Raw genomic sequence first — 24,790 nt, forward strand, 5'->3', positions numbered from 1 at the left:
GACTTTCATCTACTTGTCTGAGTTGCTTTGTGAAAAACACACACACACAAAATTAAATAATGATTTCTATCGATGGGCCCAAGTGCGCATGGCGCGATCATTCATAATGCCGAATAACTATTATTTGCTGCTCATTTCGTCTGCACATGTTTAGCGAACGACTATGCAATCCAGTCGGCCAAAGGATGACGAGTTACTTCCAGTGTTTTATTCTTTTAAACCACTGTATCGAAATGCCATAATGGTAAAGGCATGGCTTGGGCCAGTTTGGTACATTTGCCTTGCTAAGTTTAAGTTCTCTCGGATATGTCTTTGGCTGTTTCTGCCATTATAACGCTAAAGGCCACGTTGCCAAACGCTTAAGGGCTTTCAAATATTGACCCTCCCCTCATTTAGCGACCTTGAACAAACTGTCAAGAGAATGCAAAATATCCGTATTCTGAAAAGCTGTCTGCAGGTAGTCAGTGGGATCGAACGACTTACTGAACTTCCAAATGTTTGTTAAGCGACTATGCCGTAGTGCTTTTCTTTCAATTAAGTTTTGGGACGGTCTCTGTGTTGGTAAACAAGTTGGCCGTGAATTTAGCCACACAACGTGTACACAGACTTGCAAGCATCAGTCATCTCCTATTGCTAACACAGAAAAAGATGCAAGAGTTTTCAGCTCAATACCTTGCCCTAAACCACTACCTTTGGTCGGAAATATCTGGCGATATGCCATAGGTAAGACGAAAAAAAAATCAATTGTTCAAATGTTATCGTGCTATTTGCTTTCACTGTCGTATAAATGCGATAAGACGTAGAATAACAGGAAAAGTCGTTTGAATCGGGTGTGCGTTTTCCCCTTTGCAAGATTTCGAATCATGATCACTTATCTAATTTTTATACTGCTTGTCCTTTCAAAAGATTGGGTAGATTTTTTAAAAAGTCGTGTTTACAGGCTCATTTGAGTGTTCATTGAAACTTGTATCCTTTTTGGCGGTTTAACCTGTTAAATGTAATGGAGGCATATTTTAACAAGAATGAGCGCAATCCGTGCACAGATAGATCTCTTTAATTACTTAGAAATTACGAAAAATTACTTTCTGATAAAGACTCTGGAAGCTTAAAAGAAAACATAAATACTTGTCGTATTAGTCTGTATTCGCTTTTTTACAATAAGCTATGCAATCGTCGACGTTACAACTGTTTTCGATCTGTCGAAGGTGACTTTCTATTCCCAGGTGAAAGTCACACGACATGACTGACACCCTCTATGTCGAAACAAAAACTGCCACTTAAAAATAATGATACTGAATCATATGGGGTTCTGCCCATGGCTAGGACAATATTCGTTCGACCAGTTGCATACTTCCGGACTGAAAAAGTATCAACAGTTTGGCAGCATTGTTCGAGAAGAAATTTTGCCAGGTGTAAATCTTTTGTTACTCTACCGACCGGAGGATATTGAACACATGTACCAGGTTGAAGGGCGTTATCCATCCAGGCGCAGTCATACGGCTTTAGAATTCTATAGACTTCAAAGACCCCACATTTACAACAACGGGGGCCTTCTTCCAACGTAAACGAAAACAGTTCTAATCCAAATTCAATTAATATAATTTTGGTAATAAGATATAATAAGATTTGTTTTTTCAATTTGTTTTCATCGCAGGAACGGACCTGAATGGCATCGTCTACGACAAGCCCTTCAGCGCCCACTTAATATGCCGGAAAACATCCGTCAATATATTCCCGGTATCGATACGATCGCTCACGAATTCGCTGGCCTTATTTCCGCTTCAGTTAAAACAGCGAAAACTTCGCCAGATTTTTTGGAAGACCTGTCAAAAGTCTTTCTTGAATGTATGATTTTAAAAATTATTTTATTATTATATAATTTATTTTTACGGAGTACTGTGTGAGTGGTGTATTTTATATATGTATGATTCCAACAGTTCTTGGTTTGGTGACGTTCGATACGCGATTGGGATCGCTGGAAAGGAATTTGACTACTGATTCCTGTCCGTATAAACTCATAAAGGCTGCCGGTGACACGAATAACGAAATACTTCGAACAGATAATGGCCTTCAACTTTGGCGCAAATGGAAGACACCATCCTATAAAAGAATTTGTCGTTCTCAAGAATACATTGAGAGGTAGTAGTAATATTAGATGAAAAATGTATTAAATTTCTTGTAAATTCATTTTTCTAATCGAAGTATTGCATTGGAATTTGTCAACGCGAAAAAAGCTGAGTTGCTTACCAAAAATTTTGCTGCCGGTTCTCAAAAAACCTTGTTAGAAGTTTATCTTACGTCGAAGGATCTAGACGTGAAAGATGTGGTCACAATGGTTGCCGACATGCTTTTGGCTGGAATTGATACTGTAGGAACTGAAATGTAAAAATATTTAAACCTGTTGTACGTTTGTTTTCTTTCCTAGAGTTCTTACACAATGAGTTTTATATTGTATCATCTTGCCAAAAACCCATTAAGCCAAGAGAAGATTTATCTGGAAGTTAAGCAGTTCCTGCCAAAATCCAACAGTGTCATAACATCTGATATCCTTGCTCAACTGAAATATCTAAAGGCTGCAGTAAAAGAGTCCTTCAGGTTGAATCCAATATCAATTGGAGTTGGAAGAATTTTGCCAGAGGATGCTTCCTTTTCAGGATATCACTGCCCAAAAAATGTAAGACATGTTCAAGTTTTGTATTTTGAATTTACAGCAAGAAAACCATAATAGCTGAAGTAAATTTTACATTTTAGACGATACTCGTGAGCCAGAATCAGGTTTCGTGTCGACTGAAGTACTACTTTAAGAAGCCATTACAATTTATTCCTGAACGCTGGATAAAAGGAGATCCAGCTTATGAAAAAGTACATCCATATCTGGTATTGCCATTCGGACATGGTCCGCGAGCTTGCATTGCCCGAAGACTAGCGGAGCAAAATTTGTACATTCTTTTAGCTCGGGTAACTAAAAACAAAAACAAGAATCTACGAATTGTAATTAAATTTGCGTTAAATTCAGCTGGTGAGGCAGTTCCGTATCGAGTGGCATGGTGCTGAGCTAGATGTCAGATCTAAATTAATTAATCGTCCAGCCGTACCATTGAAATTCAATTTCATCGAGCGAACAGATTCTTGATTCATTTCTAAATTTATGAATTCAATAAAAATAAAATAAAAATATAAAGCCTAGATCTGGATGATTACAACCGAAAAGATCTTAAGGTAGTCGTAAAAGTGAAATGACCTTTCACTTGCATTTTTCGTACGCATATTATATTATAATTGACGTACAGTAACTTCCCTCAACGCTATCAAAACTAGTTTTTCTTTTATTTCCGGTACCAGAGTCTAACTCTTAGGGTCTACATGTCGTAGGTTAAAGTCCAAAAAAACATGATTAACCACCTACATTGATTAATGGTTGATTATGAATGCAAGAAGATATGATTGATCATCTCATTTGATTCACTAATGGTTCATCATGGGCACCACCAAATTGATTTAATTATTCACAGAACAAGGATGTCAGCTAGGAAACTAAAATAAAATGGTTAAGCAATATGGAAATAAAGAAGAAAATGTATTCTCATGCACAAAATTATGTTTGTCTATTTATCAAGGAAACTGACTTCTAATACTCCAATAAATAACTCACAGTTTGAATTGTATGCACATTCACACCTTCATGGTGAGACCATTTGTGTACAGTAGTAATGCATGAAAAAGAGACTTATATGAAGAACTTTGTAAGGCTGCTGATAGTGGGTTTACCTGGAGAATGAAAACCTTGTGTGACAGAAAATTGAACTGAAAGAAATAACATGCAAACATATTGTACCATTCAAAGGATGTCTGGTGACAATACACCTTCAAACAACAATCGAGGGTCAACCATGCAAATAATCGTGAAAAGAAGGTGGCATATCTGAGTTTAGTAACCAAGAGAATGTTTAAAATAGATTGTAATCTACATTCAGCAGACAACCAGTAACAACTAAGGCGTAAGGCATAAGAATTTCTACCAGAAGACGGCTTGTTACCTTGGCATAGTTACAAAATTCAATCCTATTTAATAGTGATCTTTCACTTACTTTTACTTGTTTTACCTGACCTTTTACTTTACCACATACAAAAAACAATCTATTTTAAGGATTTGCTTTTCAATACATACAAAACGATAGCAATACTGAACAGATTATATCATATCGTTAATATCTGATGAAAAGTTCTTTAAAACACTAAACAGGGTAGAAACGTAACAAACACCAGTTTAGTTGCCACTGGCAATATTTATCATAGACGAACATTAACGCCATCTAGTTTTTCTTCCTGAAACCCAAAGAAAGAATTAGAAGAAAGAAATAGATTTTACTTCGAAATCAGTACAATTCTTGCTTTTAAGTGCTTGAACTTTACTGATCTCAAATAGTTGAATTCCAATTTAAAACATAAAAACCTAGCATATAAAGTACTAGTTGCAAGACGAGGCGCTAAAACATTTGTAACAAAAACTGCCATTGCTCGTAGTGTCAGCCTGTACTGTTAATAGCGAAAAAAAAAAAAAACACGGAATAATAGCTGCATCACCCTAACGCATGCAAGAAAAGTATTTGAAATTTTTCGAATAATACTGCTCATTTTTTATGTTATGCAAATTGTTGGCTAGCTGCAAAAGACGTCAGAGCTGTTTTTAATTTTTAGAAGCCTACGTACCCTTTCCTACAGTCATACTTTATGGTACCACTCTGAATGAATCTTAACAAGTTGCGAACATATACCACATTTACTGAATGTTCAATTTCAGGAAATGGCATAACGCCTCAAATGGCCGCTTGTTTTTGGGCGACATCCGAACGTTTCCAATAGAATTAGATTAATAATAGGGCAAAAAAGGGTAGTTTCAGAAAGGAGAGGAACAACAACCCACCTAGTTCGACGAAAAACAACTGCCCCCATTATTTCCAACAAATGTGCATGTACATTTAAGGAATAGTCAACAAGTTATCACATGAACTCCTCTTAAAAAGCGAGTTTAAGAGATTTTCACTTAAGGTAAAGCTGATTGATTTTCAATTTCAAACACTACAACTCTGTATCCGTGTCCTATAAAGAGTGCGGAGATCATTTGCCTAAGTAAAGTTCGTAAATCAAATCCTTCCCACTCCGTTGTCCCGGGTGGTTTTGCCGTCAGGTCACACAAGACCCTGGAAATTCCTGGAACATTTGAGACGGCTTCAACTTCTACAACCTAACAAGCGGTATCCATCTTTACACCAAAATCAGTTTTTAAAATGTACCACTTTTTACGTACCTCTTGGGGCAGATAAGTATCAGGAATTGCAGGAAGTCCAGTCATCAAATCCTATGAAAAGAATGGTGGAAAAACGACCGATTGCTGGCATAATGGAATGCGTTGACTCGAATCGTGATTAAAGTGAAGAGGGATCAAGACGATGGGCATCTGGACTAGCTTCTTATGGCAACCCGAATCCTGTTATATTTTATATGCCAAATAATCCGCTTCCCTCAAAGTTGCCAAAATGTTACTCGTTAAGAAGGTAGGTGTAACGTTTGTCACCGATTCAGCCTTTCAGAATACGTAGCAAACACGATTGACATTATGATTAGTAGTTCATCATTAGTAATTCTGCGAGCAGACCCAGTTCGCGACCTAAGGCTCTTACTTCATCTTTATGGAAGTCTGTTGGGGAAAATTGCGAAAAGAGTAAATATTGCTAGAATGCCATAACGCAGGAAACACCTTAATGCAATTACCTTTATTAGGTTCTACTACACGACCGTGAAGGCAACCGCAATTGACGAACCATTTCGGAATCATTAAGAGTCTTTGTGGCATCAGCGCACAAAGAGTCCAATTCAATCCGACATCCGACATCCAAGTACCTGTAACATTTTCATATATGATAAAATTGAATATTAGGCAATATAATACATGTAAAAAAAGAGAAGGTTGATACCTCGTCCGAGACGTAGATTTTCCCAATTAAGATTTAAATCGTTAGTCGCACTATCTGTCACTTTAGCAAACGTATCGCCAATTATTTCACATTTTTCTTCCGGATTCACAGTCCAACACAAGGACAAAGTTTGGCGACCATGCACGTTGGCGAAAGCATTGTAGAAGGTCTAACTTGCTTTAACAACTTAAAACAATTCGAAACATCAAATCTGATCGCTAGTATGAAGAAGAAATGAGAAGCCACTGTCTGTAAAAAAAAAATACTCGGTCATAGAACAAGTATTTTAAACCGTAGAAATTGAGATATGTGACACGACGACGTATCAATTTATCTCGTATCACATTTGGTCAATCATAAGATTCTGAACGGTTCAGAAAAGTATCTCAAATTACCCGAAGATTGCGCCCGAGTTGCTGTAAACTAGTGACGACCTGCTCGGATTCATCTTTACACAGGAAACCGTTATCGATATGGATGGTCTGCACTCGCGACGAGTCCTCACCCTGTAGAAGTGCTTTATGGAGAAGGGCAGCACAAACGGCGGAATCGATTTCGCCGCTTACCAGCACGAGCACAATCTTACGCCCTACCGTACGCCGGACGTAATCGATACACTGCTGCTTATTTTATGACATAATTGTTTTTCTGGCATGTTAAATACTGCTGTGAAATGTTTTCAATAATAAAAATTTGATATGAAACAGAATTGGTTACCTAATTCTTTGTTGAGTAATTGCATGCATAAGAGCATAACAAATTCCCTGAACTGGAAGACCGCAAGCAAAGATTGCTGGGTCGTAAAGTGGGGCATGTTCTGAAAAAGGGATTATTTTTTTTTGGTTTTTTTTAAAAAATTTTTAAATTTTTTTTTTGCTTACATTTTTTTTTAATTTAACCTTGAACATATACTTCCATGTTTTCAAAAGTTAAGTGTAACAATATCATTAAAAAAAGCCAACTAAAAATTCGATTTGTTTGTCAATGTTTACCTCCTCAAAATATAATTGCGTTATACTCTTGTTGAAGCATATGGTTAGCTGGGGTTTCGAGGGCTAGAATGTCAGATTTTACATATTGTTCTCTGACTCAGCAATCAATAACCTAAAAAATAAATTTTTTTTTATCAACACATTTTTATATCATCTATCACCCATGGCTTTGTGGATGGGTGTCTGCCTGTGAAGCTTAAGATTGTGGAATCAATCTCCGGTTTTCGTACTTTGACCCGCTCTAAGTTGCTGCATACCATTTCAGCTATACCATTTTCACTGCCATGGAATAGGTCTATCAAATTTTCTTGGACCCCACCGGAAATCATTTGTAGTTTTTACAGCTCCATAACGGTTGAATTAGAAATCGCTGTCATTACCAATCAGCTTTTGTAAGCTCCGGACGGAAAAAGAAAGAACGGGGACAGGTGGGAGTGGAAGAACAAAAAAATCAGCCATCTACCGTTATTGTATACATGGACGACTGAAGGCTGAATTTGAGCGTTTCCATCAGAATTGCAGCATCGGTAGCGTTACATTTCTACTGAGGAAATGCAAATCCAACCATAGCAATAATGTAGTTAGACCAAACTTTAAATATTATGTTCAGTGCCTGTCGATTTTAGACGGAAACGTTTAATAGTCAGTCTGAATTCCTGTTTTGACTTTAGAATGTTCACCTCACATTCAGCCATTTCAAAGAAGATCTAAAGAATTGCCAACATCAAACATACCTCCAAAAACCAAGATAGAATTCATATAATACCTGTTTAGGATTTTCTTTTGTTTGATGATTCTTGAGTTGAGGTTGGAAGTATTTTATTCTTGTGTTGCTCTTTCACATTTCGTTCAATCTTCTTGCACTTGTTATGTAACCACTTTCCAAAAAATATTCACGTATCAAATAAGGTATATAATGCCACCACAGACTAAATAATATTGTCAAAATGAAACGAAAAAACCTTGAACTTCATTTCTGTCTTAATGCTTCCAGCTGTTTTGAATACTGTGTATCCATATGAATTACTTTTTCTTGTAAGGAGGTTAGCTGCTGACACACTTTAAGCTCTCTTTTCCACATAGATGCAATAACGGTTTGAAGATTTGATCGCAAAATGGTGGTTTCCCCATTTTACCATGATTCTTCTGTGACATAAAAATTATTAAAAACCCTGCTGACACACAGAACGACATGCGTTGTCAATTCTTCAAATGGGAGTAAGAAGCTACAGAAAACGACAAAATAAAAACTGTATAAATACATGAAACCTTACCGGCGACTTTTTGGTTGACAAACAACCTGTTTACAAAACCTTTCCCCTTCCAATCAATTTACAAAACTTTTCCTATTCCAATCAACACGCCATATCATTCATAAATAAGTTTCAATTTCGTAAAAACCGGTTACAGGTATACAAACTTTCTTATAGCTCTTTAGCTTATAGATTACCATGGTTATGGTTACTTTATCTGACACAAAATGTTTCTTTTCCAAGCTAAACGCTATCCAGCGACGGACACAAACATCGCAATCCTGAAGTTGATTTTCATTGCTTCGTTCTTCGTAAATAAGACACTTAAAAATCGTAAAACGTGACTAAGGAATCTGCCATTATGTCAACTTTCCAAAAACACCAATTCGGGACCAGCTCCACGACAACCGGCCCCACCTGCTGCGGCTGAACTGCCCCCTACCTGTGTTGAATCTGTGTTAAATCCCTATTACAGCAATCGCCATCTATCATCTATTAAGAAACACATTCGGCAAACCTAAAGTTCGGTTTCATTACTTCAATCCTTCGTAAATAAGATACCTAAAAATCAAGAAAAATTACGTGGGAATCTGCCATTATATCAGCTTTCCAAAAACACTATTTCGGGACCGGCTCAAACCGGCAAAATGTGTCAAACATTTCTAAGCCACTACAAAACCTGTGTTAAATCCCTATTAACGCCATCTACTCCGACCTATTACAACTAAAGCCATCTATTGAGAGAAATATCGTTAAAAACGGGGTCGGTGGTGTACTATCTGAAAATTGAAAGTAATGAGAAGATGACCCATCTCTTTGGACAATGCATAAATAGCATATTATTTCTGTTTCATTGTTTTTTATTTCAACTGAAATTTGTCGATTTTATTCCGTTTAAACGAAACGCCAATCATTCACTGACACCAGGGCATATTTTCAATACGAACTAAACGAATTGTAACGCCAACCCATCTTGCCAATCAAAGCTTCACATCTGTTTTCTACATGAAATGACACTGCCGTTGAAAATAAAATCCAGCGTTTTAAATCCCCCCCAAAAAATGTCTTCACCAAATACAAAGACCAACTTGGGAAATGGCCGTTGTAAGAACCAGTTTCTTTTCTCCGTTTTCGTTGTTATCGGATTAATTTTAATGGCGGCATCCGGACTGGTGGTTTACTACGTGTTCTGTGTTCCAGCCCAACCGTTCACCGACAATGCTGTAATGGATAACAAGGTCGATGTTAGCGTTGTTTGCCCCCCACCAGTTGCTCCAACCAACTGCCCTGCCCCACCTGATAATTTACCTCTTTGCAATTTCGCACCGACTTGTCCGCCCATACCGGCCGTCCCTTGCGCCAGCGTTCCAGCTCAGGCATGTCGACCATGTCCAACTCATCCGCCGTGCACTGCGTGGAATTGCCAGCCGGTCACGTGTCCAACTGCGGCTCCCAATCGCGTCCCAAACATCATTGGCAATTTATCGTCGTACGAGATGACCAACACGAAAGCCATCGATTTGATTCGACGCTATCCACCGAACTCGTACGAACGCCTACAAGTGGCCGTTCAACTCATGGGTTTCAGCATCGAATGGTGGGTCAATACGCTAACGGTGCGCAATTGCCGTTTCGACAAGAGACGGGTCTGCACGTTTTGCAAGGATCGCTATCGGTACCTGCGCTGCATTGTGGAAAACGAACTCGATTCCAACAGATACACGGACAGGGAATCCGGTAATGCCAACAGGATTTACATGTTCCATGACCGCGACGGTCGCGATTGGTTCCCGCCCAACTTCCGCCATCGTGTGGATCATTCGACTAAGAATGAGGCGTACACAGACAAGCAGGATCCGAATTACGATGTGACGTACGGCATGGAGACTGACACGTATGAGCATTTTTTCAAAACGCAAAAGGCGCTCAGCTTTTGGATTGATAGACCGGGCACGCCCAACAGGAGGCACTGCACACCTTGCGACGGGAACGATTCGATGGAGCACGTCAAATGCACGACGTATGCACATTTTGATTGGGCTTTGGACTGGTGGCCACCGCATCAGTAGATGTTAAATGTCACCGACTAAAATAAAAATATCTTGAGAACAAAAAATAATACCTTCTTATTTGATAAAGTTGATAATGTTTTAGAAGACGATTCATGAGCAATAGTATCTATAAGTTGCATTATATAAAACAAAAATTACTAGTTTCGAGATATAATTTTTGAAAAGACCAATTTTCGTCAAAATTGGGGTTTTTACCTAACTTTAAAGACTAATATCTTTTTTTGTATAGAAGATAACCTAATGTTATCCAATTTTTGACAGTTAAATGAATCGTTACTATGAGACATCGGTACTTGGTAGAAAAATCGGCTAGACCATACAACATTTAACCCTCAGAAGCTAGGAAGAGAAGGTAAAAACTAATTTTTTTAACTGATGACGTTGGGGATAATAGACACGTCTGATAAAGGCGGAATGGCCAAAATTTTTTCCTTTTTATATTCTAATTATAAAAAAATCTGATTCTTTTGTTTAACAAACGGGTTTAAAAAATATTGCGCTCAATACCCAATTTTCGACTTTTTGAACAGGGCGAACTTTGGACCCCTATATCAAGCGAACGAATAATACTTGGATAAGGAATCGTCTAGCATACCTTATTTTCGAACTAGACAGAACCTTCGATGTTTCACTGTCAAAACTGGCCAAGTGAACGGGGTATAAAAGACTATAATATGGAAGGGTATAATCTTACAGCAGAAATTTAGTAAGTAAGTCGGTTACGTAATGCACTTGAATTTTCGTCGTGATCTATCCGGCTAACATATACTACTGTTATTTTCTAAATAAATGTCGGAAACCTCCTATCGCCGCCATACGTCTCGTTGTTTATGTTTACAGTTTCGTATTAGAAGCTATGTAAAGTGGCGCTAAACGTTGTAGGCTATATATATATTTTTTTAAAATTAACTAAATAATAAGTAAAACAAAACAAAAACAGTGAACAAAACTACTACAAAAAGTAGAAAATTAGATCGGATTACGAGCACGATTATGGTCAGGTTTCGATTGAATGGCAGAAATCAGAAAACGAAGATATGCGCGCGATATGCGTCTACCATCTAGTCGTCTACTCTGGCTCTAGCACTCTAGTAGCCAATAGCCACGAACTAGCTTGCAAAACTGAAACAGAAAGATCGGCGCTGCGCACGCGAATCAAGTGTCGAACCGACGTCACTGTTAAACTGTTGTCAACATGGCGTTCGTCAGATTTTCTTCCTGTTGAAACTGTGTGCAGTGAGTTTAAACCACATAATCTGTTGATTTCACTTTGAAAAAAATCTAAAAATTTGACATTTGGGAAAGGCTTATAAAATCCGTGAAACCCCGCCCTGTATACACATTGAACACAACAGTCGTCTAGCTTGAATCGTCTTGATCCATCACCCTTCTGAAAGTTGATGTTATGTTAAAACATGGTCCATTGGAATAGCATAAGGCTTAAACAAAGACAGAAAGGAGACATATTAAATACTGGAAACATAACTAGGAAGAATTTACAAGTGCTTCAACCATGTGGATAACTGAATGATTATCAAACCTTATTTCTGGTCATGTAACCAATTAATCATCAGTACTTCAAAGAAATTAATAAATCAGGTATTTCTATTAAATGAGGTCCCATTCTTAAGCATGAAAATAAAAATTTATTTTAGCTCAAAGTTTACTTCATTTGTTTTGGTTTTAACTCATCTACATAAACATTGTTCTCAAGTCAGTACAACAAGGACTTCCACTGTCAACAATGGGTAGTGCCTTGAGCAGCTTTTTCCAGTCAGGCAGTAACCTGCTTCCTGGTAACCATCGTGGTATGTCTGAACACTCCAAACAGATTGTGCGAACGGTTTTTCATGCTCTAAGAGCAAACCCAAGAGTTACTGTTCAAAGACTGGAAGGATTGCTTTGTCAAATCCCCAAGGTTTTCAGTTATTTTTTAAATCTTCAAATACTTAGTTGTCAAGCATTAACAACAAACAATCTATGTTTCAGGGTGAAAATATTCTTTTGGCACACAACGAAGAAGGATACAATTTGCTTCAAAAATGTGTAGGGCTGAACAATGTGGATATGGTGAGATGGATTTTAACCAGAAATATAGATATTAATCGTGGAGCATGTTCTCTACCTCTTCATATTGCTTGTCTGAAAGGGTATGTAGACTTACCATTTTCCTCATTTTTTTTCTTGTTTTTTAAATTTTGGTTGTATCATCTTCATCAGATATGAGGACATCGTCGAATTGCTTTTAAAGCATGGAGGCCGCATAGACGTTGAGGCTCGAATGTGCTGGCCTGGTCCTCATAATCAAAATTGTGAAGAAAGATTTAAAAATTGTAAGACAAAACAGAATATTTTTTCTTTTATGATTCCCCATGATGGTGATTCTCATTTTCCACATTGCACATACAGCTGTTCCAGATGAATCTTTGGCAGACCGATCTAGCGACAAATTGCAGAGTGCTATCTACTACGGAATTGACGGCGATCAGGTAGCCATACTTTGAAGTTCTTCTTCAACTTAATTTGAATTTCATTCAAATTAAAAAGTAATTTGCCTTCTGCTGCAATAGGTTGAAATTCTTGAGCTGTTGACTCAACAAGGTGATGATCACTGGCTTCCATGGCAACAAAAACGACCACTATTGCATATAGCCTGCGAACGTGGCGCTTGGAGCTGCGTAAAATATTTAGTTGCAGAACGGCCAGAGGAGATAAACCAGTGTTATGATGAATATTATCCCTTGCATCAGGTTCTTTCGTTACTCGATACATACCTAAATATTCGCTAATGCTAATTGCTTGTTTTTAAAAGGCGGCTTTGCACGATACGCGTTTCGTTGAGCTGCTAGTAGCGTGTGGAGCCCAGACCACTGTAAGAACGGCCACCCAACAAATGACGGTGCTGCACGTCCTCTTCTTGCTGGGCAAGAAATCGGCGGAGGATACGCTTCAAACAGCAAAACTGTTGTTGGATCATGGTCTGCGAGAGCTTATTAATGAAGCGGATTCACTGGGAAATACCCCCCTTCATGCCCTGATAGTTCGTTACGCTTTGGAAGAGGCCAAATATGGTTATGGCTACGGCTTTTCTGGTGGATATGGCGATCACCGTCAAGAGGAGCCGCAGCCGTGGAATAAGTGGGACATGTTACATATAGTCAGATATTTAATTCATCAGGTAATCGTAACAATTTGCAGTGACTTGAAAATACATGCAGATAAGACGTCGTTCTTTTTCTTAGGGAGCGGGACCGAGCATTAATCAGTCGGGAAACTCTGCCTTGGCCTGTGTTCTAAGACACGTCCGTGATTGGGAATTTCGGTACGAACTTCTTGACATGCTCTTACAACACGGTGGCAATCCAAATGTGGTAGGACGCGATGGATCTGTTCCCTTGATGGTCTGCTTGGTTCCACTTATAAACAAGGATCCTCTCCATCATTTTACACATACTATGAAGGTATTGAACATTAAATTCAAAACAAACAGATCATTTCTACTACATTTTCCAAATGTTTGGTAGGTCTTTTACCTAAATTGTGTTCGGCTTCTTTGTAAGCATGGTGCTCACACTAATTGTTCGTCAAGATCTAACTTAACGCCGCTGCACGTTCTTGTTTTCACCGCTTCGGAAAATATTGCTTTAAATCGTGAGGAGGAAAAAGCACAGGTTCGTATTCCGCTGGAATGATTTCAAACTAGCTCTGGCAAACCATTTTTATTTTTTTGCAGGCATTTGCGTTCATCCGCCAATTGCTTGTGATTTTGCTGCAACATGGACTTGACCCCAACGTGAGATTCTCGCAACGCACACAACATATTCTGCTTTCGTTGATGGACATGGTTATGAACGCCCGTTCACCGGCCGATCTGGATCATGTTTACGCCCTCACTTTAACGCTTCTTCAGTATCGCGCCGATCCAAATGTACACATTGCTACAACGGAACCCATGATCTGCCATTCGCAGTCATCCGTTTTCCTCAAGAAGTCGTCTCACCAAGTTCTCTATTACTACGTTCAGGTCTTTTGATGCGATGATTCAAGTATCTTAAGCAATAGTCTAGTCCCATGTCGTACGCTATGGAGTTCTTTGGGAAGAGTTAAGTTGCCATTTCTTTTTACCACGTGTTAGGGCAAAGGGAGACCCCCCAGTCTTTCCTGTCTGATAATAAGCGGTAAAAGAATATAGCAATCAAAATTTGAAACAAAAAATTCACTTTCCTGATTGGATAGATTATCTACAGACGAACAATAGAAAGACTAAAACGGGAAATTTTCTGTACTTTTTTAGGTCATTTTGCGCCGAGAAGAATTGCTTCTAGATCCGGATCAGCGTTATTCTCGCATTATTATACTTTATTATATGGCGATGGAACACCGGCCTCTGTACGCTTGCCTCAAACTTTTATATACGCAAGCTGGTCTAGTCCCCATGCGATCGGCTCTGTGCCGCCTCATCCGCCAGCTTTACTCTCATCCACGGACTCTGAAACAAATGTGCCGTGTCACCATCTACAACGCCGTTGGACGATGTTCTGCACTCAGCGTCAACAAATTACCCCTCCCAGGACCCCTCAAAGAGTACCTTCTCAGTTTTGATCCCTAAAAAAATCAGTTGAGCGTTGAAATTTTAGCGGAACAGTGTGGCGCACAAGAAGACACGCACGTTCACGTTCACGTTCACGGAACAAGTGTGTGCAAATTGTAAACGTATGTTTGTGCGTGTAAAATTGAATGCTGTTATCTTTACTTAAGAAGACTCACGGAGACAGAAATGTATATGATAATGTCAGACGATTTCCTGAAGGGATTTTATAAGTTCTATAAGCAAGTCTATTCATTCTGTAAGTAAGGTTTTTCTCCGCTATTTTGGTTGTAGACAGATTCGACAATTGCTACTGTTACTCAATAGATGTCTTCAAATATTTAACTTGTTCAGTTTTAAATGTTTCGTTTAATTGGCTCTGGTGCGTCGTGCCGAGTCTTTCTAATTTGTATTTTCCAGCTTGATCGTTGGTGTGTCTTAGGCGTGGAACAGCAAGCGCTTCCTGAAAGAGCCACGAATTTAGTTGAAATTCGATCTACTAAAGCAACGCACCTGTACAAGATAGAATTTACAGACTGTAGACGATAACGGTCTGGTTGATTTTCAGTATTTAGACAGTATGATCTCGAAGAATCGAACATTACTAAATTACGTTGAAAGACTTGTATTTATAGATACAGAAGATATTAATGGGCAAAGACTCAAGAGAGTCACTCGGAAGAAGCAACTACAATATCAAGATGTAGAAATGTTAAATGTTCTGTCTTATACTTCCATCTCTCTTTATTTTCTGTAAGCTCCTCCTCCCGATCCGCCGCCGCCTCCGGAAGAGCCTCCGTATCCACCGCCTCCGGAAGAGCCTCCGGAAGAGCCTCCGTATCCACCGCCTCCGGAAGAGCCTCCGGAAGAGCCTCCGTATCCTCCACCGTTTCCTGAGGAGGCATCTCCGTATCCACCGTTTCCACTGCCTCCTGAAGAGCCTCCAAATCCACCGCCTCCGGAAGAACCACCATATCCACCACTTCCACCGCCTCCAGATGAACCTCCGTATCCGCCGTTTCCGCTACCTCCGGATGGCCCTCCATAGCCACCGCCTCCTGAAGAACCTCCAAATCCGGATCCACCGCCTCCGGAAGAGCCACCGTATCCACCGCTTACTCCAGCGGAGCCACCGCTGGAACCTCCGTAACCGCCACTTCCGCCTCCTCCGGACGAGCCACCGTATCTCCCGCCTGAAGAGCCTCCAAATGCACCGCCAGCGGAAGAACCTCCGTATCCACCGCTTGCACCGCCTCCGGAGGAGCCACCGTATCCTGCTCCAGCAGAGCCTCCAAATCCACCACTTCCCGAAGAGCCTCCGTAACCACCACCTCCAGACGGAGCTCCGTATCCGCTGCCGCCTTGAGAGCCTCCGAATCCACCACCTCCGGAAGAGCCTCCGTATGCACCACCTCCGCTGCCTCCTGATGAGCCTCCGTATCCAGCGCCTGCACTGCCTCCTGAAGAGCCACCATATCCTCCGCCTGAAGGGCCGACGCTCCCGGCGCCTCCTGCAGGGCCTCTGTATCCACCTCCTCCGGATGAACCTCCGAATCCACCGCCTCCCGATGAGCCTCCATATCCGCCGCCTCCTGAAGAGCCTCCGTATCCGCCACTTCCACCGCCGCCAGAAGAGCCTCCAAATCCACCACCTCCGGATGAACCATATCCGCCGCTTGCACCGCCCCCAGATGACCCACCGTAACTTCTGAATCCACCTCCTCCTCCACCTCCTCCACCGCCACTTCCACGGTAGGCACCGCCTCCCCCTCCGCCTCCACCGCTGCCATAGGACCTCATAGCACGGCCTGCAAATCAAAGAATGTCGATGTTTTGGCATGAAATGCGGATAGAACATCACTGTTGCTTTAAGAGGTAAAGATGTTTTTGTCATAAAAATTCAAATTCATTTCACAGGATAAAACGCAATCGGCGGTAGAAGACCGGATTTCTTTTGGCCGTGAAAAGTTACTTATGGTTAAACCGATTCGACTAACAAATGACCGCTAGCTGGTTGTTTAAATGAAAGAGCAAGATGGAAGGATATTGAATTAGCAACTCTTGCTCTATAACTTTAAAGATTTCTTAGTTTAAAAAACTGTGTAAGTGAGACTTGCAAATCGGAATTGTATTTACCAGACGATCCTTTATTGAGGAAGAACGCATCTGATGTCTTGCTGATGGCGATGACCGCCACCAGAAGGCAACTGCACAGCAGTATCTAAAAGTGATTTGAATGGATTTATCACGTTAAACTGATTATTCAGAATGTCTTGATTATTTACCTTCGTCATTGTTGCAAGTTTGAGAGCAAAAGAGAGCAAAAGAGCAAGTTTGAGGAGTACGATGAGAAGTGTTGACCAGGTCTTGAGCTTGGCTCAACGTCTGCTTTCGGTCATGAAATCTGCCTGCTTTTATACTGTACATCAGCCATAAATAATCATGCCACTGGACTTGAACCTACTACGATTTTTTTTTTTTTTTTTTATGTTTGAAGTGATGACGATAAGAAAATGGAGGGTGAGAGAGAGCGCGACGATGCGCTTCTTTGCTAAGGCTCAGTAAATTAGTGGAGTAGAGACTTTTTTGCACAAAAGAAGAAGGAAAAATCAACGTGACAATAGAATTGTGAATCGCATCTTTCGCTCCTCCGGCCACACCAACAACGAAAGAAGACGAGGTTGTGTAAAAGGAAAGGCATCAAACACTTTCGCTTCTTTTATTGTTTGCCGTGACTAAGGTGTAGCATAAGAAGGACTTTTTCGATTTCTCCCCTTTTTATGCGCCCTCAGTGAATGACTATGATTCTTCTTCGGCATGGCCTCAGTACACCATCCATTTCTTTCTCATTTCAAAGCAATCTCCAACCATGAAACTTCAACACTCTTGGCTGCTGCGCAGTGAATACGTCCAGTTATGATCTAATCCGGATTTAATGGCACTCTAGGATGTTATCTGCACGGTACTGAAGCCTTTGCACCAGTTCGTCTGAATCAACAGCCCCGGTGTCAAAAGGATTGTGTTTGCCGCTATTGTTCCACTTTTCGAGTAAAAGGGAACCGCGTCCAAAACAGACCCGCACTAATGCTCAGTGCTTTCAGCTTTTTATTTCTTCGAAGATCTTGCCAAGTCATGCGTTTCTGGCGAGAGAAAAAAAAAAGGGGGGCTCTTCTTATTCGCGCGTTCTGCGGTTTCATATTTGGAAGAATGGTAAATAACCCTTTTCATTTTTGAACTAGAAATAATAATAAATATCACGCTGTTTTGAAATTCCCCGTTTCTATCTTGGCGAATGGCAAATATGAGCAAGAAGAGAAATGGTTGAACGGTGAAAACGTGTCAGCGTGACACAAACAACCAACTCACGGCACTAAGCAAAACATGCCTGTCCATAACGGGCTTTCTTAAAAAAAGAAACCACAGTGGACCGCAATTTGCTTTGTTGATGTCACCAACTTTATCACTGATTAATGTTTTTTAAATGTAATTATTTTTATGTGCCATCTAGTGAAAGAAGCTGAATATTTCTCAGCAAAAACTATCCATCTACTCGTATTTTTTAGCAGCTGAATGCATTAACTAAAATTGTTTTTTTTTCTTAGTCAGTGATGTGATGTTTGGTCCGATCAGCTTTTAAACGAAAATTCGATGAATTTTCTTGCAAACCTTCTTGCTATTCCGTTTACAGTAAAGGGGATTTCTGCGACGTCATCAATTTCGGCTTGTGAATATACGTTTAGCGGAATATGCATTTAAAAATAATGCTAGAATGCTTACGGCTACTATACCTGTTCTAGAACCGTGACAGCCTCAAGCATCAGGAAGTCAGTCGAATATTAATGATAAGAGAATATAGCCTTGCTGTGGCCAAAGAACCGTCTCGTAACTCATAAGACACTAGTACAGTACGTTATTTGGACGAGAAACAACGCATTTTCATAAATGCAGTGAAAAGTTGAGAAACAAAGAACGTTGAGGTGCTACTTGAGTCTGGCCATCTTAATTATGTAATACGTGCATGTGTGTATAGATCTAGGCTTATAGCCGCGCTTACGTGTCTCTTTTCAAACAATGTAGTCTAGTTCGATCGTGAACTAAATTGATGTCAAATTGTCACACTAATCTACGTACAGAAGAGCTGTAAGTTTCTTCGCCGGTACAAGGAAGTAAATAATCGTATATAATATTTTCTTTAACGATGCACTATAACGGATAAGCGTTGATTCAACAATAATTTTTTTTTGGGGGGGAGGGCGTCAAGTTTAATTAGATACTTAAACATCTACCGGCACAGAAACTTACAGGCATGATGTATAGTTGATCGATTTGTCGTTTCAAGCTTATGTACTTTAAGATAATGTTAAATAACTAGTCTAATTTCGATTCACCCATAGCCGCCGCCCTGCCGTTGTGATGATTTCCCTTCAACCGGTGGTTTTGGTCTTGCTCGTTTTATTTATCAGTTTGATCAAGTCAAATGACCCAGAACAGCCAACTAGTAAGTTTCTGATTCCCTCGTAATGCTTCGTTTGCAATCTTGTTGGCACTGCTCATACATTTGACCAATTAGGATTTAAAAGAATCATTGTTGGCAATGGCTCTGCAGCGCTGCCTCCACGGCCACTACCCATTGGAAATTTGTCCAGCGCTCTAGGAGAAGCAGACTGCTATCTTGTTAACAGCCGTTTCTATTGCATTAGCCAATTTCTGGTAATTTTCACAATAGTATAGCCACTAATGGTAATCTGATATTAAGTTTTGACAAACGTTGAACATAGGCTAGTTTTAAGGATTCTAATCGATACTGCCGCGAAGAAAACATGAAACTGCTCTATCTAGAAAACGAAGAAGAGCATGAATATCTCTTCGATTTTATGGGCAGCAACTACCGTAATCAACGAATTTTTATCTTCATCCGTCTTCATCTTAAACTATATTGATTTGAGTAATTTTTCCCTACAGGTTCGTCGGGTAAACTGTTACATAAAACGGACTTTGTCAGTGAAGAAGACTATTCTGCTTATGTTTTTGACAACATAAGTCCAGGAATGCTGGTGAAATGTGTTTCAGTGGTGTGTAGGAACCCACTTGAATTTTCGCGGTACAAATGTTTAGCGAGAAAATATCTGAGAATAAATTGCGTTCCGTTTAGAACTAGTTAACGTTAAATACGTAACTGAGCGTTACGGAACGCCATTTGACCCACTTTTTTAAAAATAGACAACCCTTGTTCTCTAGTTCACCGCTTATTTCGGTAATTTTATTGAGATCCTGCATCGCCATCCAGTGACAATCCACCTTCTAGTAATTAACGCTCTATCGATCTCTATCAAATTACAGAAATAAATTGTAAACCAGGTAATAGGGGTTGTCTATAAAAGGGGGGTCAAAGTCCGTTATCTATAGCCTACATACAATGTGGTTGTAGATAATAATTTGATGAGTTTCTCAAAATCAACGTCATACAGCCTAATGTTCCTCGTGAGGTCTTTTCTCGCTAATCAGGCCGAATATACTTCGTATCATCCGAATATAAATTACTATTTTGAAAATAATTGCAGTGTGGAAGCCAAATACGGCCTTCTGTTGACGAAGGACGAGTGCTAGATTATGAGGACCGTGAGTATATAGGTTTGGCCGTAAAAGTGCAATGGAAAACGGGCGTAGTTAGGTGGTATCCGGCCCAGAATCTCATAATGGGCGCCTTTCGTAGCCAAAATAGCAATAACAATCGCCGGCCGACTGAAGGAGTGTTGACGGTGGAAGAGGAAATATTTGAACCGGGCGATAAGGTACGTTTTCGTCCACCTCCCGATATGATAGTGGACAATTCAACGGCACTGCAGCAAACTCAACAAAGCGAAATTGGAATTATCTCAGGTATAACAGGTTTTAAATTATGAGATTTCAAACTCAAATCGAACGTAGCCTACGGTTTTTAACTTTATAGATCTTGACTTTTCTGGTGGAATTGGTTTGGTCCACTTTCCGAGCAACAGAGGATGGCGAGGTCCTTTGGCTTCCTTGGAAATAGTTGATAAGAGGAAAGGTAAATCATGTTTGGGGTCACGCAAAAATGGTTTTATTTAGCAAACTGTGCTTGTTTTTAAGGACTAGGCACCTATTGGACATCAGGGAGAAGATATGGGCAACATAATTGGCTGTGGACAAGCAATAATGAACGTTTGACTTACACCAATTGGTCTACCGAAGAAAAACATTCGGTACAAAGAGGAAACTGCCTTCAAATTAAATATCACAAATACGGAAAGTGGTCTTCTGCTAACTGTGCTGGCCGAAATTATTTCATTTGCAAGAAAAAAATACGTTAGGTCTATAACACGAAAATTTACTAGTGATGAACAAGTGAGCGTCCCTCATTTGTGAAATCACGTGAAAATGATTACGTGAAACCAGAATTCATATGCAACGTTCATTTTTGCCTTGCGCAAAAAGTCGGGCTTAATTTTTATTTCTCAATATTTGTTCAAAAAATGGACGCCTTGGAATTTGCTAAACATTGCAGGTTATGATCAAAAATTTACGCTGAATGCGGGAAAAATATTGGTTTTCTTATCAAGTCAGATGATTTCAAAATAAATGTGACCAACACATTGCTGGCGCGCCAGCACTGCCGCTCCGTTTTCTACTTTTATTTAATAAATTATAAGCCTCCCGTTAAAAAGAATTTGTGTTTCGTGATTGTGGTGTAATTGCGAATTGAAATAATTTATTTTTAACTAAATCTAAAATTTAGCAAAAAATGAAAAAGTGGGAAGGCTATAGTCTTCTTATTTTCGTCAAAAATCTGAAAAAATTTACATCTCTATGAATTCAATAAAAACACACTCGTATACTCAAAATGAAATGCTGATTCCGACTGGAAGATTAGTTTTCCCAATAACTATATCGTTTTTAAATGAAACGCAATCGTACTAGTTATAGAGCAAATGCCTTTTTAAATGTAATTACTAAAAAAAGCAGAGGTCCCACATGAAAACCAAGTGTATTTTTATAATCCTCGTTTAATTTTGGATCTAAATCATGTATAGTTTTCTATATTATTGAGTATTTTAAAAGAAAACAAAATCGGGCTTTTTTTGTTGGGCTTAATTGTTATGTCTTAAAATTTGCACATAAAATTTCCCTCTCAGAATTCGCCGAAAATTGCACGTTATGATCAAAATTTAACTTTGAATGCGGGATAAATATTAGATTTCTCATCAAGTAAGATTTTTTTTTTCTAATAAATTTGATCAACGAGTTGCTAGCGTTCCAGCACTGCCACTCCGTTTTCTAGTAGAGGAGAGTGGGGGCAATTGAGACACAGGGCAATTGAAACAAAAATTGTTTCTCTCGCCGTATAAGAGGAATTTTCTTGAAAAAATTAGGGTTAATAGAATAAGGGGGTTTACAAATTTAGAAAAATTTACGAGTTTTTGTATTCAAAACTTTTTAAGATATCTCGAAAAAACTGTTTTTTGTTCTCCGTCTGTTAAATTTGCGTTTTCAATTTTTTTGTTTTAACCCCTAAAACGCTACGCTTTAGTAATAAAATTAGTTTCAGATGATTTGCAATTCATTTTTCTACAATTTAATGTCATTTAATTTTTCCCTGCATTCTTAAATAATTTTAAATAATTAAATGTAACAATGACCCTATTGCAGGGCAATTGAAACACTTTGTTTATATTCCCTGTCTGCGAGTGGTTGCATTTTTTTGCAAGTATTTGACGTAATTCATTTAAACAAATGTAAATCATCATGTTAACACAACTATAATACTTGTATTCGCTGTTTGGGATTTATTAAAAAAACATGTTGCTTAATGGTTTTTTTAAATTTAATTATTTAAATATTTTAAACTAAATTACGATCTACTTTAAGCATATTTTAAAAATCTGTAAATTGCATTGTACCTAATGGTAAAATTTGATCACACTAGCAGTTGTGGCTGCTGAGATATCGTGATTTTCATTTTATGTGGGTATGAAGAAGCTTCCTTATGGGAAAACCCACGTTGCAATTGCGTCGACACACCGTTTCAATTGCCCTGCTACCATGGCAATTGAAACACTCGAAGTGACCTCAGTTTTTTACAATTTACTTCTATTAAAATTAATCTTTTCTCATTAAAAAAAATATCATTTAGTAGCTGAGATAATAGGCTACAATTCTATATAATTTTTATATTAAATTATTCAGTTTTTTTTAAGAAATACAAAAAACCAAAAAGTGTATCAATTGCCCCCACTCTCCCCTACTACCATGGTATAATAGTTTAGAGGTACAGTATCCTCCACAAAAAAGAGGCACCCCCCCAGTAGCCCAAAAAATAAAAATTACTTATGAGCGCTAGATGGCATAGTTTTTAATTGCAAAATACAAACAAAAAAAAGCATGCAACTTTTTTTTTGTTTGTTTTGACTGCAAAAACGAGACGGTTGCCATGATTTCAGTATTTTTTGCTGCGAGCAAAATTTTGAAAACGGAGAATTCGAGAAAAAAGTCGGGGAAAGGCTATCCTCTGAATTGTTACCTTTCCTCCACCCCGACTTTTTTCTCAAGTTTTCCGTTTTTCATATTTTCTCGCAACATGAAAACTTATTGGTTACAGACGATTTTAAAAGACGGATAAAATTATAGCATTTAGAAAATAAATCTAAGAAAACATTAAAAAATTTTTTTTTTAAAGAGCATTTATTTAATTTAAACAAACTGACAAATGAAATATGTTTAATATTTCTTCCACCAGCCGTTAGCTTCAAAGCATAATTTAAGTCTTTTTGTCATTCGCTAATTTTTTACGATAAGCGTCTTTTTCAGTAAGATTTTGCCAAGCGGTCTGTGCATGGGCAAAATCTTCTTCTTTGTTTCGGGAATCTTTCGCGTCCGTCGAAATAACACAGCTTCAAATGGTTGCCATGGTTTCCAATAAGTTTTCATGTCACGAAAAAATATGGAAAACGGAAAACTTGAGAAAAAAGTCGGGGTGGAGGAAAGGTAACAATTCAGAGGTTAGCCTTTCCCCGACTTTTTTCTCGAATTCTCCGTTTTCCAAATTTTGCTCGCAGCAAAACATACTGAAATCATGGCAACCGTCTCGTTTTTGCAGTCAAAACAAACAAAAAAAAAAGTGCATGCTTTTTTTTGTTTGTATTTTGCAATTAAAAACTATGCCATCTAGCGCTCATAAGTAATTTTTATTTTTTGGGCTACCGGGGGGGTGCCTCTTTTTTGTGGAGGATACTGTACGTCTACCGCTTCAGGATTCTCTATCTGCCAAAGCACGGTCTACCAGGAGAGGGGATAGGGACTTTTGGGCTAGTTGCCCAAAGGACTCCAGGTTTTCCGACACTTGGACTTCTGGCACTCGACACTTGGACGACCGGTTCGCGACAGGAGGACATCTGTCTAGCGACGTTAGGACTACTGGTTCCTGACGTTTGGGCGCGACAATCAATGTTGCTGAACCCAGCAAGTCCTTTACGAGATTACGACAAGTGAACTCCCGGGCCAGCGACTTTTGGACTCTTTTTCTTTCGGTAAGTATTTTAAATTCGATTGGTCTTCATATTTCATTGTAATTATTGTCTAGCTTATATTTATCTTATATTTATTGCTTGGATTTATCGGCTAGATTATAGATTCTCTTATTACTGTAATGTAAAAAAATTGAATACAATTACGTGAGTTTAGAGCCACTTGCAATAATTGTGTCATTGTTTTATTTACTTTTTGGACATGTCCTTTAACGAAAACCAAAGTGTTGTTTACGAATTAGTCGAGAATTTTGTGAAATCGCAAGAATGTCTGGCCAGCGAAGGCCTGGAGTTCGTGGACGGCAAGCAGTTGTTTAAGGGGCTTCCTTGCCTGTGTTATTTTTTAAGCCTTGTGTTATTTTTTAAGT

General features: G+C 39.0%; 5 protein-coding genes and 2 long non-coding RNA genes across 21 annotated transcripts; 4 read left to right on the forward strand and 3 right to left on the reverse strand.

Moving 5' to 3' along the window:
• Positions 1-310: 310 nt before the first annotated feature.
• On the forward strand, positions 311-3,177 carry LOC116927720 (cytochrome P450 302a1, mitochondrial). The gene is made up of 8 exons (XM_032934762.2): positions 311-723; positions 1,324-1,561; positions 1,655-1,845; positions 1,938-2,139; positions 2,203-2,368; positions 2,426-2,674; positions 2,752-2,958; positions 3,017-3,177. Exons 1-8 carry the CDS (start codon positions 495-497, stop codon positions 3,131-3,133), a joined length of 1,599 nt encoding a protein of 532 aa, XP_032790653.2. The 5' UTR covers positions 311-494; the 3' UTR covers positions 3,134-3,177.
• On the reverse strand, positions 1,123-6,797 carry LOC123474751. Of its 7 annotated transcripts, none has more exons than XR_006649789.1 (12): positions 6,693-6,795; positions 6,371-6,641; positions 5,976-6,224; positions 5,773-5,901; positions 5,309-5,698; positions 4,089-5,245; positions 2,745-3,922; positions 2,435-2,661; positions 2,248-2,375; positions 1,891-2,100; positions 1,663-1,823; positions 1,123-1,577 (listed from the first exon to the last, which is right to left on the reverse strand). It is a non-coding gene; the product is annotated as an uncharacterized LOC123474751 (long non-coding RNA). The 7 variants fall into 7 exon arrangements; XR_006649788.1 differs by having other exon boundaries at positions 4,038-5,245; XR_006649787.1 differs by having other exon boundaries at positions 2,745-3,768; positions 3,836-5,245.
• Positions 6,798-6,965: 168 nt separating this feature from the next.
• Positions 6,966-8,878, reverse strand: LOC123474139. Of its 5 annotated transcripts, none has more exons than XR_006648783.1 (4): positions 7,734-8,868; positions 7,648-7,674; positions 7,198-7,580; positions 6,966-7,079 (listed from the first exon to the last, which is right to left on the reverse strand). It is a non-coding gene; the product is annotated as an uncharacterized LOC123474139 (long non-coding RNA). The 5 variants fall into 5 exon arrangements; XR_006648786.1 differs by having other exon boundaries at positions 6,972-7,580; positions 7,734-8,113; positions 8,242-8,878; XR_006648784.1 differs by having other exon boundaries at positions 6,972-7,580; positions 7,734-7,896; positions 7,995-8,871.
• Positions 8,879-9,176: 298 nt separating this feature from the next.
• Positions 9,177-10,289, forward strand: LOC116927739. Its single transcript, XM_032934788.2, has one exon. It carries the CDS (start codon positions 9,231-9,233, stop codon positions 10,287-10,289), a length of 1,059 nt encoding a protein of 352 aa, XP_032790679.1. The 5' UTR covers positions 9,177-9,230.
• A 1,078-nt stretch (positions 10,290-11,367) lies between these two features.
• On the forward strand, positions 11,368-15,225 carry LOC116927712 (ankyrin-2). 2 transcript variants are annotated; one of them, XM_032934750.2, is made up of 12 exons: positions 11,368-11,528; positions 11,598-11,891; positions 12,007-12,210; positions 12,282-12,442; positions 12,513-12,625; positions 12,702-12,781; positions 12,863-13,042; positions 13,105-13,470; positions 13,535-13,753; positions 13,817-13,963; positions 14,026-14,316; positions 14,587-15,225. In XM_032934750.2, the coding sequence occupies exons 2-12, from the start codon at positions 11,820-11,822 to the stop codon at positions 14,899-14,901; spliced, it is 2,148 nt and encodes a 715-aa protein (XP_032790641.1). In that variant the 5' UTR covers positions 11,368-11,528; positions 11,598-11,819; the 3' UTR covers positions 14,902-15,225. The 2 variants fall into 2 exon arrangements, with proteins under 2 accessions (XP_032790641.1, XP_032790640.1); XM_032934749.2 differs by having other exon boundaries at positions 11,384-11,891.
• A 264-nt stretch (positions 15,226-15,489) lies between these two features.
• Positions 15,490-17,324, reverse strand: LOC116927740 (loricrin). Of its 2 annotated transcripts, XM_045177408.1 has the most exons (4): positions 17,166-17,324; positions 17,017-17,101; positions 15,753-16,688; positions 15,490-15,713 (listed from the first exon to the last, which is right to left on the reverse strand). In XM_045177408.1, the coding sequence occupies exons 1-4, from the start codon at positions 17,172-17,174 to the stop codon at positions 15,625-15,627; spliced, it is 1,119 nt and encodes a 372-aa protein (XP_045033343.1). In that variant the 5' UTR covers positions 17,175-17,324; the 3' UTR covers positions 15,490-15,624. The 2 variants fall into 2 exon arrangements, with proteins under 2 accessions (XP_045033343.1, XP_045033342.1); XM_045177407.1 differs by having other exon boundaries at positions 15,490-16,688.
• Positions 17,325-18,713: 1,389 nt separating this feature from the next.
• On the forward strand, positions 18,714-21,520 carry LOC116927735. 3 transcript variants are annotated; one of them, XM_045177410.1, is made up of 8 exons: positions 18,714-18,857; positions 19,275-19,378; positions 19,451-19,590; positions 19,659-19,770; positions 19,843-19,952; positions 20,442-20,760; positions 20,831-20,929; positions 20,992-21,520. In XM_045177410.1, exons 2-8 carry the CDS (start codon positions 19,294-19,296, stop codon positions 21,210-21,212), a joined length of 1,086 nt encoding a protein of 361 aa, XP_045033345.1. In that variant the 5' UTR covers positions 18,714-18,857; positions 19,275-19,293; the 3' UTR covers positions 21,213-21,520. The 3 variants fall into 3 exon arrangements, with proteins under 3 accessions (XP_045033345.1, XP_045033344.1, XP_045033346.1); XM_045177409.1 differs by having other exon boundaries at positions 18,730-18,887; XM_045177411.1 differs by having other exon boundaries at positions 18,743-18,887; positions 19,278-19,378.
• The last annotated feature ends 3,270 nt before the right edge of the window (positions 21,521-24,790 follow it).

Source organism: Daphnia magna, linkage group LG7 (genome assembly GCF_020631705.1).
Source record: "Daphnia magna isolate NIES linkage group LG7, ASM2063170v1.1, whole genome shotgun sequence".
In the NCBI taxonomy this organism is placed as follows: domain Eukaryota; kingdom Metazoa; phylum Arthropoda; class Branchiopoda; order Diplostraca; family Daphniidae; genus Daphnia; species Daphnia magna.

What these genes read in the sequence shown, in the direction of transcription:
- LOC116927740 (XM_045177407.1), bottom strand. An exon ending in CCTCAATAAAGGATCGTCTG is followed by an intron (nt 16,689 to 17,016) that starts GTAAATACAATT and finishes TTTGATTTGCAG; the next exon opens with GCCGTGCTATGAGGTCCTAT.
- LOC116927735 (XM_045177410.1), top strand. Translation starts at nt 19,294, where the DNA reads ATGATTTCCCTTCAACCGGTGGTTTTGGTCTTGCTCGTTTTATTTATC. An exon ending in TGACCCAGAACAGCCAACTA is followed by an intron (nt 19,379 to 19,450) that starts GTAAGTTTCTGA and finishes TTGACCAATTAG; the next exon opens with GATTTAAAAGAATCATTGTT. An exon ending in TGGTGAAATGTGTTTCAGTG is followed by an intron (nt 19,953 to 20,441) that starts GTGTGTAGGAAC and finishes AAATAATTGCAG; the next exon opens with TGTGGAAGCCAAATACGGCC.
- LOC116927712 (XM_032934750.2), top strand. Translation starts at nt 11,820, where the DNA reads ATGATTATCAAACCTTATTTCTGGTCATGTAACCAATTAATCATCAGT. An exon ending in TGCTTTGTCAAATCCCCAAG is followed by an intron (nt 12,211 to 12,281) that starts GTTTTCAGTTAT and finishes TCTATGTTTCAG; the next exon opens with GGTGAAAATATTCTTTTGGC. An exon ending in TCAGATATTTAATTCATCAG is followed by an intron (nt 13,471 to 13,534) that starts GTAATCGTAACA and finishes TCTTTTTCTTAG; the next exon opens with GGAGCGGGACCGAGCATTAA.
- LOC116927739 (XM_032934788.2), top strand. Translation starts at nt 9,231, where the DNA reads ATGACACTGCCGTTGAAAATAAAATCCAGCGTTTTAAATCCCCCCCAA.
- LOC116927720 (XM_032934762.2), top strand. Translation starts at nt 495, where the DNA reads ATGTTTGTTAAGCGACTATGCCGTAGTGCTTTTCTTTCAATTAAGTTT. An exon ending in TCTCAAGAATACATTGAGAG is followed by an intron (nt 2,140 to 2,202) that starts GTAGTAGTAATA and finishes TTCTAATCGAAG; the next exon opens with TATTGCATTGGAATTTGTCA. An exon ending in TTTTGGCTGGAATTGATACT is followed by an intron (nt 2,369 to 2,425) that starts GTAGGAACTGAA and finishes TTTCTTTCCTAG; the next exon opens with AGTTCTTACACAATGAGTTT.